The following is a 20,223-nucleotide window of genomic DNA, read 5'->3' on the forward strand; positions in this document are numbered from 1 at the left end:
TGTATAGGAATGTTACTGATTTGTGTACATGGACTTTGTAACCTGAGACCTTGCTGAATTTATTTATCAATTTCAGGAGTCTCTTGGTGGAGTCTTTGGGGTTTTCTAGATAGAAGATCATATTGTCAGCAAAAAGCTGTAGTTTGACCTCCTCTTTTCCAATTTGGATACCTTTTTTTTTTTTCTTTCTCTTGCCTGATTGCTTTAGCTGGGACTTCCAGAACTATGTTGAATAGAAGTGGTGACAGTGAGCACCCTTGTCTTGTTCCAGTTCTTAGTGGGAATGCTTTCAGCTTTTCTCCATTCAGCATGATGCTGCCTATGCATTTGTAATATGTAGCTTTTACAATTTTGAGATATGTACCTTCTATACCTAATTTGTTGAGGGTTTTTATCATGAAAGGGTGAATTTTGTAGAACGCTTTTTCTGCATCTATTGAGATGATCATATGATCTTTGTTTTTGCTTCTGTTTATGTGGTGAATCACATTTATTGATTGACATTGTTGAGCCATCCTTGCATCCCTGGAATGAAGCCCACTTGGTCATGTGGATTATTTTTTTTGACATGCTGTTGATTTTGGTTTGCTAGTATTTTATTAAGGATTTTTACATCTATATTCATAAGGGATATTGGTCTGTAGTTTTTCTTCTTTTGCTGTGTGCTTTCCTGGCTTTGGTATCAAGGTAATACCAGATTTATAGAATGAGTTGGGGAGGAGGCCCTCTTCAGTGTTATGGACTAATTTCTGCAGTATGAGTACAAATAAGACTGCTGTAATTATACTATTAACAAAACTTAAAGTATGCTATATATTTCTACATCGAAAACAAAATTGTCCTAGGATTAGATTTCACAAACTTATATAGTAAATTGCAATACTTTTTAAAAATCATACAAAGAGGCCGGGGGAGGTGGCTCACACCTGTAATCCTAGCACTCTGGGAGGCTGAGGCGGGAGGATCACTCAAGGTCAGGAGTTGAAGACCAGCCTGAGCAAGGGCGAGACCCCGTCTCTACTAAAAATAGAAAGAAATCAGCTGGACAACTAAAAATATATAGAAAATATTAGCTGGGCATGGTGGTGCATGCCTATAGTCCCAGCTACTTGAGAGGCTGAGGCAGGAGGATCACTTGAGCCCAGGAGTTTGAGGTTGCTGTGAGCTAGGCTGACGCCACGGCACTCACTCTAGCCTGGGCAACAAAGTGAGACTCTGTCTCAAAAAAAAAAAAAATCATACAAAGGCTTTAATATGCAATAGACATGTATCATATTGCCATATTTTTGAGGTACCAGAAGAGAACTGTCAACAAGTTATGGCACTAAGTCACTGTAAACCTGACTAGGGACAATGAGCAGTCAGACTGGGTTTAAAACATGCCAAACCCCAAATCATTATTCCCAGAATCAAAGAGCCATATGCTTCCAACCTTGTCAACATGGCTTCAATAACTATGTTCTTATCCTGTCTCATAAGATGGTCTTTTCTGTATTTACCAATCCTTTTACCCATGTGTCTCTTCTGCATCATCTTTGATAGACAACTTCTTTCCATCCCTCTGCTCCCAATCCTTTGAGAACTGGAGCTTTTACATCTGTTTGCATTTCTTTTTCTTCCTGACTGATCATGTTGGTTTACTTTTTTACCATCTGTTTGTCTCACCCACAATCTTCTGAGTGTTTTTATCCCAAACTTTTTTTCAAGATTGTTCTTTTAAGTGTGTATCATTGGTTCTGTGTAAACAACTTTCTCTAAACTCAGGGTTAATATGATTTGAAAACAAAAGAACACAGACACAAAATTCTAAAATGGAAATAGTTGTAGAGATCCAAGTGTGAATGGTCACCCAGAATTATTTAACCACAGGACCACAGAACTCAGCAAGCAAACTACTTTGACTCAAGTTTGATAACCTGCAGATTTCCAATAAGAACAAGCTTTAACTTGTAGCACTCAGAGTTTTCAAGGAATTGGTCATTGCGTAATGCATCATCATCACACACACACACACACACACACACACACACACACACAAAAAAAAAAAACCCAAAAAAACACACCAAAAACCAAAACAAATCAAAAAACCATATGATCCAGAAAATCAGACTTGACAAGAAGCTTCATTTTTTGTGACTTTTAAGATAATTCCAGTTCATCAATATCACTAACATTTTTCCAGGGTTTTTCTTTGTAATTATTACCCTCAGTTCCCTGGATTTACTTATACTTACATGATGTCTGCACAAAATGGGAAAACCATTTAACGCTGAGAACAGAACTGCTAAGCAATCTTTGTTTTCCCAATGTAAAACTTAAAAAAATAAAATCAGTACCTTTGATGACAATCAGTCATTTCCCATTGCCTTTGCCTTAACTCACCCCCACTAGTTAACTAGTCTTCTAACTGCCGTATCACCTCCTTCATCTCATCTTACCTTCACTTACCTCTCTGAGAATTTGTTCTAGTCAATATATCCTTAGCCCTAGATTTTTGTCCTCTATGAGAATCTGATTATATTTGGCACAATCTTTTTTTCATCAGTTTTATCTATAAGTAGAGTAACAGTAAAAAATCCACCCCCAAAACTTCCCTTTTGGAGTATGTTTTCACAATTAATGAGAAACAAGATCTATGCCAGAGATTGCATAAAACACCCAGCTTGGGATAAAAATTATTTCCCTTTGTCAGATATCGCAATTCATGATAAAATTAACTGTTCTCAAGTGAGCATATTTTTCTTCTGTTGTTCTAGCAAGTGGAAGGCAAAACTTTAGAGCTGGAAAATTCATTTCCAGAATGTGCATATTTATGTTACAGGAGCTTACATGCAAAGTACTTGAATTAATTTTCTTACAAGGTATCTGGGTAAGAAAGAATATAATAAAAACCACAACTACAACAGTGATCAGACACTGGGGCTTAAAGTGATAGGTATTATGACTGACTTTATTTCTCCCAAAATATGCTTTTGTACACTTAGTAAATTTGACTGTTGCTTAAACAATTGCTCTTGCAGATAAACAGCTATTATCAATGGCTGCTTATTTCATTGCTTTGTTTTGTTTCCTATAAGGTACCACAAGGTTGTGATTTGGTAAAGCAAACACAAGGCAGTCCACATGTCATGTGAATGATGTCCATGGTACCCAAGATAAGAGGGTCATTCAATAAGCATTAAACAACATGTCTACTAATCTATAAACATGGGGAAAAAATAAAAGCATAAGTGCCAGTGGCAATTTTCCCTTTTATTTCTGTGGACTTGTTTCATTCCCGTTTATCAATGTTCTTTCAAAGAGGCCAGGGCCTTTAATAAAGAGTGACCCACTCAAGGTCATCAATCAGTTTCCCCCAAACACATGTTCCATGCAACCATTGTGGGGACAGAGCCACATTCTCTCCCCAGCTGCTCCTGTGAGTCACTTGAATGCATAAGTGTGGGAAGAGTGCATCCCCCTGCTTCCCTGCCCCAGTTTTCAAGGGCATGATTCCACTGTGAGAAAACTACTTCACAATGAAATGACCACGTTGTTTAAAATTGCTGTTTGACAGACGTAAAGAAGAGAACTGAAAGCCTGAAAGCATAAATAGCTGAAAGAATTATTTCCCCATTTTCCTATATGAAGTGTCAAAATTAATCAGTAAATATTTATTTATTATCTTTTATATGCCTGGCGATGAGATTCTGCTGTAATCGCAGTGGTTCTCAACTAGAAGCACTTTTGCCTCCCAGGGGACGTTGGACAATGTCTGGAGACATTTTTCTTATCACAACTGGGCAGTGGATGGGGAGGAGTCGCTTCTGGCATCTAGTGGGTAGAGATCGGGATGCTGGAAAAATAGTAAACTAGGGGTTCAGTTGTTAAAGGGAAACACTGTTTTCCCTTCTCTTAGGACAATGAGAAACATCTCTGCATCCTCTTAACACTGTGTATTACTGTGGATATTGTCAACAGTATCCCTACCAGGATAAATTTTCTAAAACTGTGTCATATAAAGTTTGTCAATGCAAATTAAAGACAGAAAATTAAGCTATAACTATAAGTAATTTCACAGAGTAAGGAAAGAGTAAAAAAAGACTGTCCAACAGTGTAGATCTGACTAAAGGATACAATTTAAAATACCTAGAGGAGGTTCTAACAGAGAAAATGAATATGACATTTAGGTCCCTTCCTGCCTCTACTGAATAATAAGATGACAAGGACACCCCTATAATGCGTGGAGCCCCAGCAAATATTTGTTATGTGGTTCCTGTCTACATAAATAAATTGTAAACAAATTTCACAATACAACAAACAAATAAAATAAACTCTAAAAAACAAAACAAAAAAACTTTTTGGAGAGTTGCCAAAAAGGAAACTTATTGGAACGTTTTCTAAACTAACACTAACAGTTGTTAGGTTAACATATGGAAAAGTGAAAAAGGAGAAAGAAAACCAAGTGAAAGATATTACATTTCTAGAAATGGTAACACTGGTAGCCAGCTCTATCTAAGCATGCTTATTCTCTGAAATGTTGGACACTTGAGAGATGTAATAATGGACTCCAATCTGCTCACATTAATTCCTTGGAATAAATTCCTGGGAAAAACGGCTGGTCATCTTTCTAAAATGCATTTAAAAAAGGTAATTTTAATAAATATCTATGGCATTATTCTAGATAAGTCTGGAAAGCAATCACTCTTTACATTCTCTTATCAAAAACAAATGATTTAACCCAGAAAAGAACTGACCTGTCACTGAATTAGACCATGAGTAGGCAAATGTTTAATCAACTTCAGTAGCTATCATTAACAGATCTGTTCTCCTGAATTCCCATGTAGACAAAAAAGTTACGAGTGCAATGACTTCCCATCAAAATTCATCTTTGAGACTTAACATAATGCTACAAAGCTAACTGATCTAGGTAGCTACTTCTTATTCTAGAATTTTTATAGTTTGGAGCCTCCAGTACTTGGTAGACTATTAAAGACATGCTACTGAACAGGCCATAGATCACTAACAAGTTGACAGTCTAGTGCATTTAATAACTTTTTTTCACCACAATATTCAGCTATTTTCTTGTATTATACATACTTCACTTATTTAGAAACATAAAAACCAGAATTTCATTATGTAAAGAAATACTTCCATTATTTCAACTAGATGGATAACACAAAAATTTGTTGCTAAGTATTTTTAAGTCCATTTAATAAAGCCTGGCTGGTGGTAAAGCATCAATAATACTCTAAATGACTAAAGAATCTGCTAGTATTTAACTATTGATAAATAAAGGCTTTCCGGCTCCAAGTATATTAAAACATTAGAAAGTTTACAAATTGAACTAATGTTTTCCACAAGGGCACTCAACTAAAAGGTAAGTAAATCACTGGTTCCCTAGAACCCCCTCCTACCACTTTTAAGCTTTTCGAAGGACGGCATATATTCTATTGTCTCTCTTCCCACTGGAAAACTTTTCTTCAAGCATTTAAAGAAAAAATTAAAAAAAGTAATTGCCTTCTGAGAATTTCACCCTCTGACTTCATTTGGTATTGCTGGGAACACTGCCAGTTAAAAGAGATCTGCATGCCGCTGGAAGTTTATTTGTCATTTAGCATCTTTCCTATATTTGGATGATCTACTATTTGAGAGTTTATCCTTTAAAAAAAAAGAAGAAGAAGAAAATTCATCTAGAAAGCTATGAGTGAGCTGACAAATTATATCAGAGAATTACTGAGAATAAAGTGAAATAAGTCAACTTGAATGAAATTCTTGCTGAGTCTAAAGAATCATATGCAATTTAATGTTGGAATCTACTTGAAGCAAGATATTTTTCTGTATGACAAGTATTTGATATGAAAAGTACACCTTCTTAAATTATGTGATAACAAATATGTAATTCTGGAGGACGAAGGCAAATTTGAGAAGATCTCTTATTTATTAAGCACCTAGGGGGAAGCCAGAAGCTGAACTCTATCTTAGCAATGATTAAAGCTGACATTAGATAAAACTATATGCTGCTTGAAGGCCAAAGTTGTTTTTTGATTTCTCAAAGGCTAAACAAAAAAAAGTGCCTGACATATATTCATGTTTTTTGTATCAAAGTAAAATCTGTTCAAATTCATCTTGTAAGCCAGCACACTCACATGGGAGTCAGTCCTCTGCTTTCTACTAGACACGCCTTGGTGCTCAGAAACCAAGCAAGTCCTCTTTTCTAGATATCTAAAACAACACTTACTCCTTGTGTTTTCTACCATTCAAGATTTTTCACTGCTCTATCCTAACTTTATACACCCTGTCTCTACCAAGAAAAGTGAAGTCATTAGGTTCATGGTATTTTTTTTTTCATTTTATAATATCTGTCCTTATTTTTTGTTATCTCTTGTTCTGGTAGAGGTGTCTCTATTTCCAAAGCTTCTACATCTGTACTTTTTGGCAAATTTATCTAGTAGTTCACTAGGGAACAGGGCCAGTTTCCCTGAAATCATGTAAATGGGGGATAGAGTGGGGGTGGGGAGCTGGTTGCCTGCGAGGAAAACACAGAAAAGTGGCCCAAAAGGACCACTTAGAAGAAAGCACATTCCCTTCCCTGAACCCGCACTATTTCTTCAGCCCTTAATCAGTTCACCACTGAGAATTTTCAGCACTTTCTTTTTCACACTGGTTCTTTTCATCTGCCAGTAATGAAGACACACATCTCATCTTCACATAAAAAGAAATTTCCCTCACTTTTGCTGCCATCTTTCTATCATCCTAACTTTCTTTCAAAACAAAGCTCCTCCGAGAGAACGTGCTACTATCTTGCACAATTATCTTCTTTTCCACCACTTCTCTCTCAAAACTGCTTTCTCAGAGTTCACCAATATCCTTTTAATCACTGAATCCAGACAATCTCTATATATAGTTTTTTCTTGACCCTCTGTGTTCTCAGCCCTCTCTTTGGTGTAACTTGATAGACACCACTTTTGATTCTGAACCATTTCTCCCCGCCCCCCCCCCCCCCGGGCCCTATTGAGACTGTGTGCATTCATTAACCCCATTCCCAGACTCCTCCAGCTTTGTCAGTGATATTCCCCAAGAATTAGCCTTTCTTCTGTTTTTTTTTTTCTTTTCCTTTGAATATTCTTCTGAGCATCTATCTACCGATGCAGTTCAATTCTCACCTGTATGATCAGCATTCCCAGGTTTACATCTTCTGCTCTAGTCAGGCTACAGAGCACCAGAATGGCCCTTCGAGCATTTGGCTGAAATTCCCATTTGGAATTGTAATCTTCACTTCTCACTTCACATTGTTGACACGGAACTCACCATCTTCCCTCTAAACTGGTCTGTGTTAAAGGCCGTAATTCCTCTAGTACTCAGTTTCAAACTCCTGACCCTCCTCACTTCCTCCTTCTTTCTAATCAATAATGTCTGGCATTCTCTAGATCATGCCTTCACAATAGTTTCTGCAACAGTCCCCACCTAATAAGTGTTTATAAAGTTCTTTAAAAAATTGACACATAGCCAAACGTATCCCACAGTCTTCCCAGTTCAGACTTTCACTCAAGTTTTTCCATCCACCTTTCCCTCTCCTTGCACTTTTGAAAGCTTACCCATTCTTGCAGCCTTACCTCAGATAGCATCACTTCTAAGTATTTCTTAGTTCCACTAGGGAGAAAGGAATACTCATTTCTGTCTACATTTCATACCACTTTATTTATACACAGTCATGTATTACTTAACAACAGGGATACTTTCTGAGAAATGTGTCTTAAGGTGATTTTGTCATGCAAACACCATTGAGTGTACTTATACAAACGAGATAAGGCTTTGTATAACCTTATACAACTTATAAACCAGATAAGGTTTGTGTTGTACAGCCTACTACACACCTAGGTTATAAGGTATAGCCAATTGCTGGTAGGTTACAAACCTAGACAGCATGTTACTGTACTAAACGTTGTAGGCTACTGTAACACAATGGTAAGTATTTGTGTATCTAAACATAGAAGAGGCACAGTAAAAATACAGTATCATAATCTCACAGGACCACCATCCTATATGCAGTCTGCCATTGACAGTGATGTCATTGTGTGGTACATGACCATATTTAATATTGCAACTACCACACTGCCTTATATGTGAATTACATATACAAGTATAGCTCTATTTCCAACTACAATTTGTGAGCTCTTAGAAAACAGTAACCTTGTCATTCAGTTTTTCTTCAAAATTAAACCTACCACAGTGCTGTACACATAGTAAATGCTTAAAAACCCATCTAAATTTAACTAAACTGAGATGGGATTTGACAAGACCTTGGAGGATTAGCAAAATATTTAGAGATCTGTGTTCAAATGCAGCCTGTCTGAAATTCCCTTTAAAAGGCTGAAAGGTTTTCAATGTATTATCCCAGGCAATAATAGCAAGATAGGATGGGATCAATTATCTAAAACATACAGTGTCTTTTTGTTTTCCAGCAGGGAACTGGAATTAGATAAGAGGTTATTAGTTAATAATTAATTTTTCTACCTGGAATTTCCAAAGAATAACTTTTTTGCTGAAGTTATTGATTTTATTTTTTGGTGTGTGCGTTTTTGCTTTTTACTTTGACAGTTTTTACCTGAGTTGGGGAATAAAAGTGGGACAAACGTATACTACATTTAGAATATGTTTCTAGCTGAGAGAGCCAAGAAAGACCCTGATGCTTATAACGGTAATTCATGCAAGCATGTTCTAATGGCTTTGCTTTTCAGAACCACCTCAGGCTTTTAAAGATTCAAACTTTATTTATGAAAATATTTTGTGTGTATATGTGAAATTCTGAAGTTTTCTAGCTATGTAGAATATTTGGAAGTTTGAAAATTTTCATTATGGGTTTTTTACATTTAAAGTTCACACAAACAATGTCGTATTTTTATGAGTTTTTTTTCAATGTATATATTGACAGAGTGACTAACACAAAGTGAAGATGAATTATATCAAAGTAGGCCATATATATGGAGTAAATACTACATATTTTAAACAATAATTTATATATATAAAAAACAGTACATTACTTCTAAGGGATATGTCCTCAGCAAGTTGCTAGCCATATTTTAGATATCAAAATGCCTTTGGTGACAAAAATCAGAAACCATGACTTTCATCCTTGGGCTCATCTGCACTTTTTAACTGGTGTAGAATCACAAGAATTTACTCTACATTAATTTCATCATTTTATTACCAATGCAGAAGGAGAGGTGAGAGGGAGGGAAAGAAAACAAGGTGTATGTTCTTTAGAAAAATCCAAATTTAACTGGCTTGGTTTATATTATTTACTCAAATTGATAATGGGGAAAAATAAAATCAGTTATTAAAATCTCAACTGAAACAAGTGATTGACCTAAATTAAACACAGTTATCCATCTGAACATGACAACATAAGCACACATCAGCTTTGTAAAACACTTGGGAGAAGCTCACACTTCACGATGAACTCTGAAATACAGTACTGCACGTTCGACTCTTTTTAATTATATTTTTAGTGGCAATACAAAATGTGAGCAGTGAAAGTAAAAATTTCCACCCACTTAATTCTTATTTTGCATGTTTACAGTCAGGTAAATGTAAGCTGCTATGAGATAAATTATTTTTCCCTTTTCTTCACAAAGTACCCTAGGAGGAGAGAGAATTTTCTTAGTGTAAAACTCAGCCTTTATTCTGTCAGGCAAAGTAATTATGGAAGCAAAACAAATCCACATTGTCTAATTAGGTCATTAAAAAGCATAAATGCGTCATGGAAGCTTTTCTCCTTGCCTAAGACATCAAGTGAGACAATGAAAACAGTCTGGTAATATAGAAAGGTTCAGAATTTGTTTCTTTTCAAAAATAATAGGTCTTTTCATCTTTCTATTTCCCTTAGATGAAGACAGTTAATTTAGAGACAAAATCTTCTAATTAGTTCAGAGTTTACTCTGATTATATTTCAAAATATTTAACCAAAAACAGGAAGATAGGGAAAAAAAGAAAATAGATGGAAAAATTATCAAAGGAAATAAATAAAATCAAGAGAGTGGGTTGCTGATCCAAATGTATTCTACAGAGACAAGATGAATATAAAATCTATATTCATGTAAACACAACCAATTTGGGATACCAGAAAGCTCTTAGGAGGAATATGCCGGCATCTGCCTTGGGGATTTGAAATCCAGACTTTAATTATAGCTAACTTAAATAAAAACAAATGCCACGATTGTCTTGCTTCTTCCTCTCTCTACTTCTTATTACTTCTTAAGTTTTAGAAAACTCATGGCCCCAAGTGTTAAAAAACAAAATAAGAAAAAGGAAGGGAAAATTAACTCACCTGTGATCCTCTTGGCCCGCGTTTGTGGTCCCATTCTGAATGCCCCATGAGCTGTAAAGATAATGTAAAAATGACAATAAATTAAATGATTATTTTACTTGGCAAATATTTCTAATATTTCTTTTAAAGAATAATGATGTTGAATCTTTAATAGTAACATATTAAACAGCTACCATGAATAAATTAACATATCTGAAGTAATAAACTTGTTTGATAGCTAATATTTCAACTTCTAATTTTTTGAGGGTATATTAATATCATTGTGACAAAGAAAGTCTGCTAATGTATATGTCTACTGCTCTTTGTCAGGAACATGCTAGATAGACATTGAACCATGTAAAGCTTTATTTGCATATCATTAACCTTTCAATTCACTAGTAAAATATGCTGAGTAATCCACTAGTGTAGTTTCATCTACAGTCTTCAAATGATGAAAACCAAAAGGCCAAAATATTTTGATTATTTTTAATCCTATTTTGATAATATCACAAAAACATGAGAGTTCTAAAGAGTATAATTACTTAATATGAAATATGCCCCCAAAATCACAAAATGCAGACTTTTTAGAAAAATAGAGACTATAAAATATTATCAAATTATTCCCATAGTTGTAATAGCCCTGAGCTACTTTGCTTACAAAGCAGGATATTTATTTATGGAAAATAACATTTAACAGGAAGAATATTAAGGAAACATAACACATCAACTGAGAGGAATGAAACTCCATTCATCTTTCCAGTATATTCATTACTTATGAGTACCAACTGATGAACTCTTTACAACTGATCACCTAATAACCTAGCGCAGTAACAAGTGGACTATAAATGTATTTATATACATTAGCTTTTCTATTTAACAGCAATGACTCCTTAGATTTAATAACAAGCAAGTAAAGTGTTCACAATAGCAACAACAAAAAATAATACTCCTTTGAACATTATCAAGAAGTGTTTAATGATCATATACAGAAAATGGCAAAACTTTACTGATGGACATACAGTGCTACTAGTTAAAAAGACTGAATTATATAAAATTATTAAGTGCTCAGTTCTATGTAAACAAATTTACAAGTTCAACTTAATTTAAATGAAAAGCCAATAGTATTTTTAATTAAAAAATAAAGAACTTAAATTTCATCTGAGAGAATAAACATATAAGAATCAGTTACGTAGGATAAGTCCAGAGATCTCACATACAGCATGAGGGTTATAGTTAATAATATTGTATTGTATTACTGGAAATTTGCTAAGAGGATAGATCTAGGATACTCATCTAACATACAAAAAAGAAAAGTAATCATGAGAAATGATGGATTTGTTTCTTTACTTGACTGTAGTAATTGTACTACTTCACTGTGTATATTTATAATCAAACATGCATACACCTTAAATATATACAATGAAAAAGAATCAGAAAATGTTACAAGGGATGAAAATACCCTTTAGGTTATTAAAATATATTATAAAACTTAACCCAAATTATGGGATAATCATTTAACACTCAAAACATAAATGAAATGAGATATAATGGCCATTTGAAATAAACACAAGTATATGTATCAACAAAAAGGAAAAAATATCAAAAATCAATAAGTATTTGATGAATTATTCTATAAATGAAAAAGAGAAATTAACTTTTTGGGAAAAAAATTCAACTTTAACCTTAAAATAAATGCCAGTATTAATTCTAGATTTAAAAGGCAAATTTTAAAAAAGATGAAACTGTACATATAAAACAGAATAAATCCAGGTAAATATTCAACCTACCTTGGAAAAGAAATGATGTTAAAAAATCTAAAACTTTTTAAAAATAATTTTTAAAAACTTTAAAAGTTTTTAAACCAACCAATTGTTCTGGCTATATAAAACTTTAGAATATCTGGACAAATGTCACATTAGTAAACTATCTACAGCAAATGGCAGGTAAGGGATAATATCCTCAGTACATTAAGAGCTTTTACAAATTTGAAAAAAACACAACCCTAGTAGAAAATTGAGGGAAGGATAAGAACAATTTACAGAAGAAATATCAATAGTCCATAGATTTATGGAAAAAATTAACTTTAATGGAAGTGAAAGAAACTCAGTATAAACAATGACATATATATGTATAATTTAATATATGTCCAAAATTCTCCGAACCAGTAAACCAAAATGTAAAAATCCAGTAACTACCATGTGCTAATCACTATAGCCAACAAAAGAAAAGAGAAACTACCCAATAAATTATAGCATAGAAATGAATACTACACAACTATTGAAATTTGGCATTCAAGGCCTTTGTAAAACTATTACATGAGAAATGCTCATGGTATAGCAAGTGAAAAATATAGTAATTTTAAGCAACTCAGTTTTAATAAGACATAGTCAATAATTTTAAGTTTGGGATTATTACAATGATTTAATTATAGTTTGCCTAGGATACAATTTTGAGTATATTAACTGAGATAATCATTATGTATAACTGAATGCTTAGTTATTTAATGCTTTATTTTTAATGTCTAGATTTATTGGCACTACATCTGTTAGTAAATATTAATGTGAATTTAAAGTTGATTATAATAAGGTTCATAAACAGTAATCAACTAATGAAATAAATAATATGATTTAAGAACATATAAATTAAGACCATTTAATTAGTTGTTCACTAGACCTATCAAAAACAATTCTTGACACATTTCAATCATCTGCCTTATTGAGGCCTGGAGAACACCTTACATTAACAATAGGAAGACTAGATGCTTGTTTTTGGCAACTTTAAAGAGATAGTAAAGTTGAGCACTAGCCTGCTAGTGAAATGAATTATCAAAATCTTCTGAAAAGAATACTTTATAAAAGATTGGCTGTTTTGACTATCATCCTCCATACTAATGAGGATCGGGATAACTTGGTAAATTCTACTAAGCATGGGTATCACAGTAAAAGAGGTAAATAAATCTCACAAACACAAATTGGAATCCACAAAATATTGATTTAGGAGAGAATATTTGACAATGACAATCAATCAAGAAGGTAACATTTTTATGGGACCGGAACTAAAATAAGAAAAGCACAAAATTCATTGCCCTCTGCCATTAACTATTTTGATAATGATTTTTAGTCAAAGAACAAAAACATTCAAAATGACTCATTTGGGTCATCACTTATTACAGAAGAGAAAACCAATTTGATAATTTGCAAATCAGACCTTATAAAAATAAACCTCCAAAAATTCACCACTTAAATCTTTTTCTTTCAAAGCATTAAACAGTGAATTTGCCAAATGTGTTACATATCAGAGAGTTATTTCCTTGCATTATACAACAAACTAATGGAAAAAATTTAGGGTCAAGAAATTCCATTCTTATATATTTATATGTTATATACTAATATCATTATATTTGAAAGGTAGGAGTTGACCAAGAATGTGGCAATATTTTAAAATATACACTATAGCTACTTATTTCAAAATAATAAAAAAGTTACAGAAATCTACATGCTATGTGAAATGTGATCAAAAATAAATTAACTGCATATGATAAATAAGATATGTTCTCAATAAGAGGAGCATTTTACCCTTTGGACTTGAAATCATACAAAGCCTTTACCATTAAAATTCCATTTTTAATTAAAATAATCTGAGCCAAAATGTTGAGTGTATGAAGTTTATTATAGTATTCTTTGTCATTTTTTATTTTTTAAGTGCTAAGAAAGAGGCAATGGTGTGGGCAGGAGCTAGATGAGGTGTCAGGGCTTCGCTGCTCCCTATGAGCATAGCACCCTGGGCAGTGGATGGGGGGTGGGTAGGGAGTGGGGGAGTGGGGAAGCAAGTAAAGATAAGCTTCATATTACCACATAATAGCATATGAATTGTTATCCTATTTGCACCTAAAAGTGTATAAGACAGTTATAAGAATACTGTCCTCAGATCATGGACCAAAGACTAAAATAAGCAGTATAATTTTAGTTCTCTTTTTAAAAAAAACTATTCATAGTGTGATAAACTGACTTTTTAATGAATAAATTACAGACTATTTAAACTAAAATGAAATATTTGGCCACTTGTAAATATTCCTGTTAAAATAGAACCATAAGGCTAAATATTTTTACAAAGATTGGTCATTTACAATAAATAGTAAAAAAACAAAACAAAACAAAAAAAAACCTCATACATTGAGGTCAATGAGTTTCAGAATGAAGTACAAACTGATGTTGATTTCATATCAATGAATCAATGAGAAAGTCAAAACAGCCTCTCGATCAAGTAGACAGGATTAGTGTTAAATTGCAAAGGACCAAAGCAGTCATTTGACATTATCATGGGATTAGATAAAAGACCTTAATGAATGGGTCATGGATAATGAGGAACAGAAGTAGAAACTGTGGAATTTTTTCTTTTTGCAATTTTATTTATCTGGACTAAACTTTCAAGGTACATGAATAGCAGCATGCTACCTAGGCAATTCCAGGAAAACAGTCAGAAAGTTTAAGATGATATGATACTCTTTTTGGAGGAGGAATGCTCATGATTTTAAGATTATTTATATGAAATTGCTAGAAATTTGAAACAGAAAGAGGGAGGGAGAGATTGAGACTGGAAAAATGAATAAAAATACAGGAAATTCAAATATATTATTGTTGATAAGAGTATATGACTTCTTAATTCAGGAAGAAAAAAAATGTTTGTCTCTCACCATCTATAAAAAATATCCTTCTGGCTATTTAATTATGATTACTCCTCTGGGTAATGACATTTTAATAAGTATCTTACCAGAAGGTCTGGGGATATATAGGTCACCAAGGTTATGCCTACAAATGGCAAACAAAATCTTTCCATCTGATGAAGAAATTCTCTTAAAAAAAAAAAAAAAAAGAGTATCCTTCCTCTCCTCTCAGTTCCCATTAACCAAGATAGGCAAAATGAAGACGATTAAACTTATTGCTGGCCAAATAAATTATACCTCCTTAAAAAGAAACACAATCTGTTGTATAAAGCATTTTGAAAATCCTTACTTCTTTGACATGAAGTCATTTTGATCCTTATGGAATAAATTCTTCTCTTTTATTTTTAATAATAAATTTCTACATCACAGCCTTCAGCTAACAGTATGTTACACAGTACTTAGCTCCAAGAAAAACAAAACTGCTGCCAAACACAGAATTGAAAAAGTTCACAAGAGAAGCAAAGAAGAAGTCAGCATGGAAACAAAAAGGTTCTATCCAAGCAGAGATATTTTTAATAATAGCATGTGAAATGAAGATAGCTGAAAAGTATATTTCTGTAGGTAAAATGTTTTCCCTCCATGTTTATATACTTTTCCCTGTGCTATTTTCTCCTGTTATTTGTTTATATAAAAATTAATGCTTTTAAGGAGATTCATGGGAGAATAAAAATCCCAATAACTATTACAAAAGCGATGAAAGCTGCAGGACAACCATGACTAGAGGGGAAATAAAAAATTATTCTTTGCATGTGCTTCAAAAGAGGTAAGAGGTTTTAGATTTGAACAAAGGTAATAACCCAAAGTAACAGTCACCACTGCTGTCTTTGCATTACTCTTAAGAAAACCATTCTTTTCCACTTGTTGAGAAGTACTATTTTTGAAAACATAGAAATGATACACATAAGAAGGATATGAAAGATATCACATAACCCACTTTTTATTTCATCATTTTTTCATGAAGCAAATATTTATTATATGCCTATTACGTGCAAGGCACTATTCTAGGCACAATTTATATGTATAACAAAACAAAATGTATCTCTGCTTTCCTAGCTCTTACATTCTAGTGAAGGAAGACAGAAGATAAACCCATAAACATAATATACCAGGTGATGATAAAGCTATAAAGCAGCTCAGAGTAGAGTACAAGGATGAAGGATGAGTGAGTAATAGCGGGTAGGGACTGGGAGCAGAGCTAATTGTAGAATTTACAGCAGATCAGGGAAGTCGTTTCTGAAAATGGGACATTTTATCAGAGAACTGTATAAAGTGAGAGAGGCAGACACACATACCTGGGGGAAGAGCATGCCAGACAGAGGAAACAGAAATTGCAAAGCCCCTGAGACAGGAGCAGAAATGGTACGTTTGAGAAGCAGCAAAGCATCCTTACGCTAAAATTTAAAAAGGAGTTGGATCTCTGTGATCATAGATATATATTTAGTATTTAACTCTATTCATTTAGTATGCAATTGGTCCATAAGGTACTCATGAGCTCCATTAATTAAAAATTCCAGAAAGAACATTCTCTAGAGAAATACTAATGCATCAGGGATTCTTCTTTCCCAAAACTCTTCCTCTAGTCAATACAGTAAGAATTTACAGAATGTGTAACATATTCCACAAAGGCAGCCTTAGACTAGTCACAACACATAGCACAATTTTATTGTCCCTTTACATATGTGTTTTGTGTGTCAAGAGTTAAAAAATTCATGGGAGCAGGGGCTGTCCTTTACAGCAAATTTAATGTGATGTGCGTGGAGTTTTCAGTTTGATAAACAAATTAAAGTATTTTCTTTAATCTTGGTATGTTGCTTTGGATTCTTCCCTTGGCATATTCTTTTCTTTAATCTTTTTACTACTTTCATTTTCTCTCTCCAGAATTCCATGGAAGAAGAGCCTGCAGGCTCTACTGGAGGGAAGTACCTGGGACTTGGAAGATCCGTGGTAGACAGTTTAGGCCAGCTCAACCCTTGTCTAGTCCTTTTAGGGAATTGCCCTTATTTCTTGGTGTTTCTTTCCTTGGCCTCTTCTTATCAATGGAGTAAGAATGTCAAGACTGCATTGCTTTCTTTAGGAAAGGGCCACTGGAAATCTGCATTTGGTCTGGGGTTTGGGCCAAAGGTGCTAACGGAATCCTTGAGGCTCATTGTCACTCAGCCCTCCAGGGTTCTACACTGGAGTTTGAGGTCTAGAAAGACCTATATAGGCAGTGCGGAAAAGATTTGCCCTCCTTTATAATTTAATTTGCAAACTGGTAGACTACATCAGCTTCCTTTGGATAAACCAGCTATGATCAGCAGCCACAGTCTCATAAACAGCCTACCTTGATTACAGCTGCTTCATCACATGTCTCCACTTCCCAAACCCACCCCTCTCCATAAAGCATTATCAAGTGATGCTGATTTCATTGAAGATATCACGGGGAGACAAGAGGACATTGTTACATCATACAGAATGCAGAAGAGAGCCATGAGAATAGTCATTGGACATGACCACAAAGCACTTTTTTCTTTTTCTTTTTTTTTTTTGGCAGCCATCACCTCTTGCCCTTTACTCTTGGGGTGGGGCAAGGGAAGTGAGTCTTTTTCAGCATATTGGTTCCAGCCTTTCCTGCCTCTGGGATCTTTCCCAGGATCTAAATCTCTTATGGTTCTCTGAATAATTCAGCTTTTGCTTATACTTCCCATCTTAAATCTTCAAATTACCAGAAACAAAAAACATTCTTTACAAACTGACCCTCCTTAGAAAGCACTGGGAGCCTGAAAATACAGCACTGAATGACTGAAATTAATGGATACATTTTTTCCTTTCACAGTTGGTGATAACTACCTAAATTCCATTCACTTGGCAGATATTAAATTCCTGATCTTGACTCTTAGCATTCCAACCTAGCAGCCAGCATAAATTTCATAAACACCAGGGAATGAGAAGGCTTTGGATAGAGAGAAATTCAGATATCCCAGCCTCTCTGCTACAAGTGCTATATCTATTTCTGATAATGATGATAATGATGTTCCCACACTCCAGTTTAGAATGTTTCCATAATTCTATTTCTGTCTTTGTTATCACAATGACAATCATTACCCTAAACCTATATGCTGCCGCTAAACTTACAAAGCTTCCATTATTTTCACTTAATACATCTTGCCTATCTTGATTGCAAGGAAATTTTGCAACTTTTATTGATAATTTGTATTGTTGCTATTACTAATAATGCAGCCACATCAATCTCATGCTTAAACAGTTCCTCTGTGAGATATTTTATGAAAAAAAATGCAATAAAGGATAACAAGCTTGTGAAATTCTGCAAAATACAATTCCTCCTTGGATATTTCCAGTACATATGAGCATGTTAAAGTTTGGGAAGTCTTAAAGCAAAGGAACTTAAACATTTTTTCTAGAAGTATTTAGAGAACCTTTTGTTTCAAGAGAGATTTATAGTTTTCTGTGGAACACAAACACATTTTGAGAAATATTTTTTACAGTTTTCTAAGTGCTTTTCTTTTTTTTTTTTTTTTTTTTTTGAGACAGAGTCTCACTTTGTTGCCTGGGCTAGAGTGAGTGCCGTGGCATCAGCCTAGCTCACAGCAACTTCAAACTCCTGGGCTTAGGCGATCCTACTGCCTCAGCCTCCCGAGTAGCTGGGACTACAGGCATGCGCCACCATGCCCGGCTAATTTTTTCTGTATATATTTTTAGTTGTCCAGATAATTTATTTCTATTTTTAGTAGAGATGGGGTCTCGCTCAGGCTGGTCTCGAACTCCTGACCAAGAGCGATCCACCAGCCTCGGCCTCCCAGAGGGCTAGGATTACAGGCGTGAGCCACCTCACCTGGCCCTAAGTGCTTTTCTTATACATTATTTTATTTCATCATCAAAGAAACATAGAGGCATATGATCCTTATTTTATGGATGTAGAAATGAGTTGAAAGGGGTGAAATAGTAACATATTTAGTCAGTGGCTAAACATAGATCAAAATTTAGGTCCACTGGTTGCAAATTATGTACTTTTTTATACCTATAGTGCTACTTTTAATAGTAAATAATTAAAGCCCAAACTCAGTTTCAGGTTCTTGACACTAAAATATCTTGTAAGGAAAAAGAAAAAGACATCAGATTTGAATTGTCTTCAAGTAACTCATGGTTGTAGTTAACGTGATGGATTTATTTCTCCACAATCAATTTTCTACTCTCTAATCTCCACTTACTTTAAAACACTGGAATAAGAGAAAATTTTAATTTCTCTGAAATTCCTAAACATATGTATTAATTATGGTTTAAGATGTTGGCTATGGAATTACCTCAAAATGTGAATTACATATCAGATATTTAGTTTTACCAAATTCTCTATAAGCACATCTCATCAATACAAATTGTTCATTTCTGTATTCACTCATTCATTCCTTCAAGCACTCTTTCAACAAATATTTATTGTGTGTATATATATATATATGTATATATATATACAGCTCTATGCTCTATGTAAACTTAACAAATGTTGAAATTGCCAACCCAAAGGTACCATAGGATCTTGAAATACCTTTGGAATCATTAACAAAGTACAGTACTGTGGTTATGCACGTGAGCTATAGAGGCCAGATTGGTTTAAACTCCACCTCTGACGTGATATTCAGTCTCACTAGACATATGATCTTGGACAAGTTATTTAATGTCTTTGCGCCTCATTTTCCATGTCTCTAGTATTCAGATAATAATAGCATCTAACTTGTGTAGTTTTATAAGCATTAAATGAGACATTATATAAAAAAGGCTTTGTGTAGTACCGGGTGCATAGTAAGGAAGGACTCACTAATATTAGCTGTTATTTTCATCACTATTAATGATTATATAATCTAATTTAGACATCACATTCTAATTCTTTGAGAAAAGTATAATTCAGAGAATATATATTATTTTCTATTAAACTAGAATGGGAAAAACTTGTTCCTTGACCACACCAATATACAATTCACAAAATTTCATTAAATTTATAATTGAAACAAAACTTCATGCATAATTCACAGTAACATGTAACACATGTGCATGACCATGGAGTCTACTGAACCTACTAAATCAGATTCAGATTGATTTTCTGAATAATTTTAAAATCCAAATTTTAACATTACGAGGTTTCCTTGGTGATAAGAGAGCTAAGATAGTTTAATCTTCCTAAGGCATAAAGAGTAGCAAAAGGCTGAGAGTCCAAAATAAC

General features: G+C 34.0%; 1 protein-coding gene across 1 annotated transcript in view; it reads right to left on the reverse strand.

Moving 5' to 3' along the window:
• The window catches only part of PDE3A (phosphodiesterase 3A), a 286,388-nt gene that overhangs the window by 97,002 nt on the left and 169,163 nt on the right, over positions 1-20,223 (reverse strand). Inside the window, exon 2 of the mRNA XM_045554234.1 lies at positions 10,310-10,360. Coding sequence (XP_045410190.1) covers positions 10,310-10,360 — 51 coding nt within the window. The remainder of the gene's footprint in view (positions 1-10,309; positions 10,361-20,223) is intronic.

This window comes from Lemur catta, chromosome 6 (genome assembly GCF_020740605.2).
Source record: "Lemur catta isolate mLemCat1 chromosome 6, mLemCat1.pri, whole genome shotgun sequence".
NCBI lineage: Eukaryota > Metazoa > Chordata > Mammalia > Primates > Lemuridae > Lemur > Lemur catta.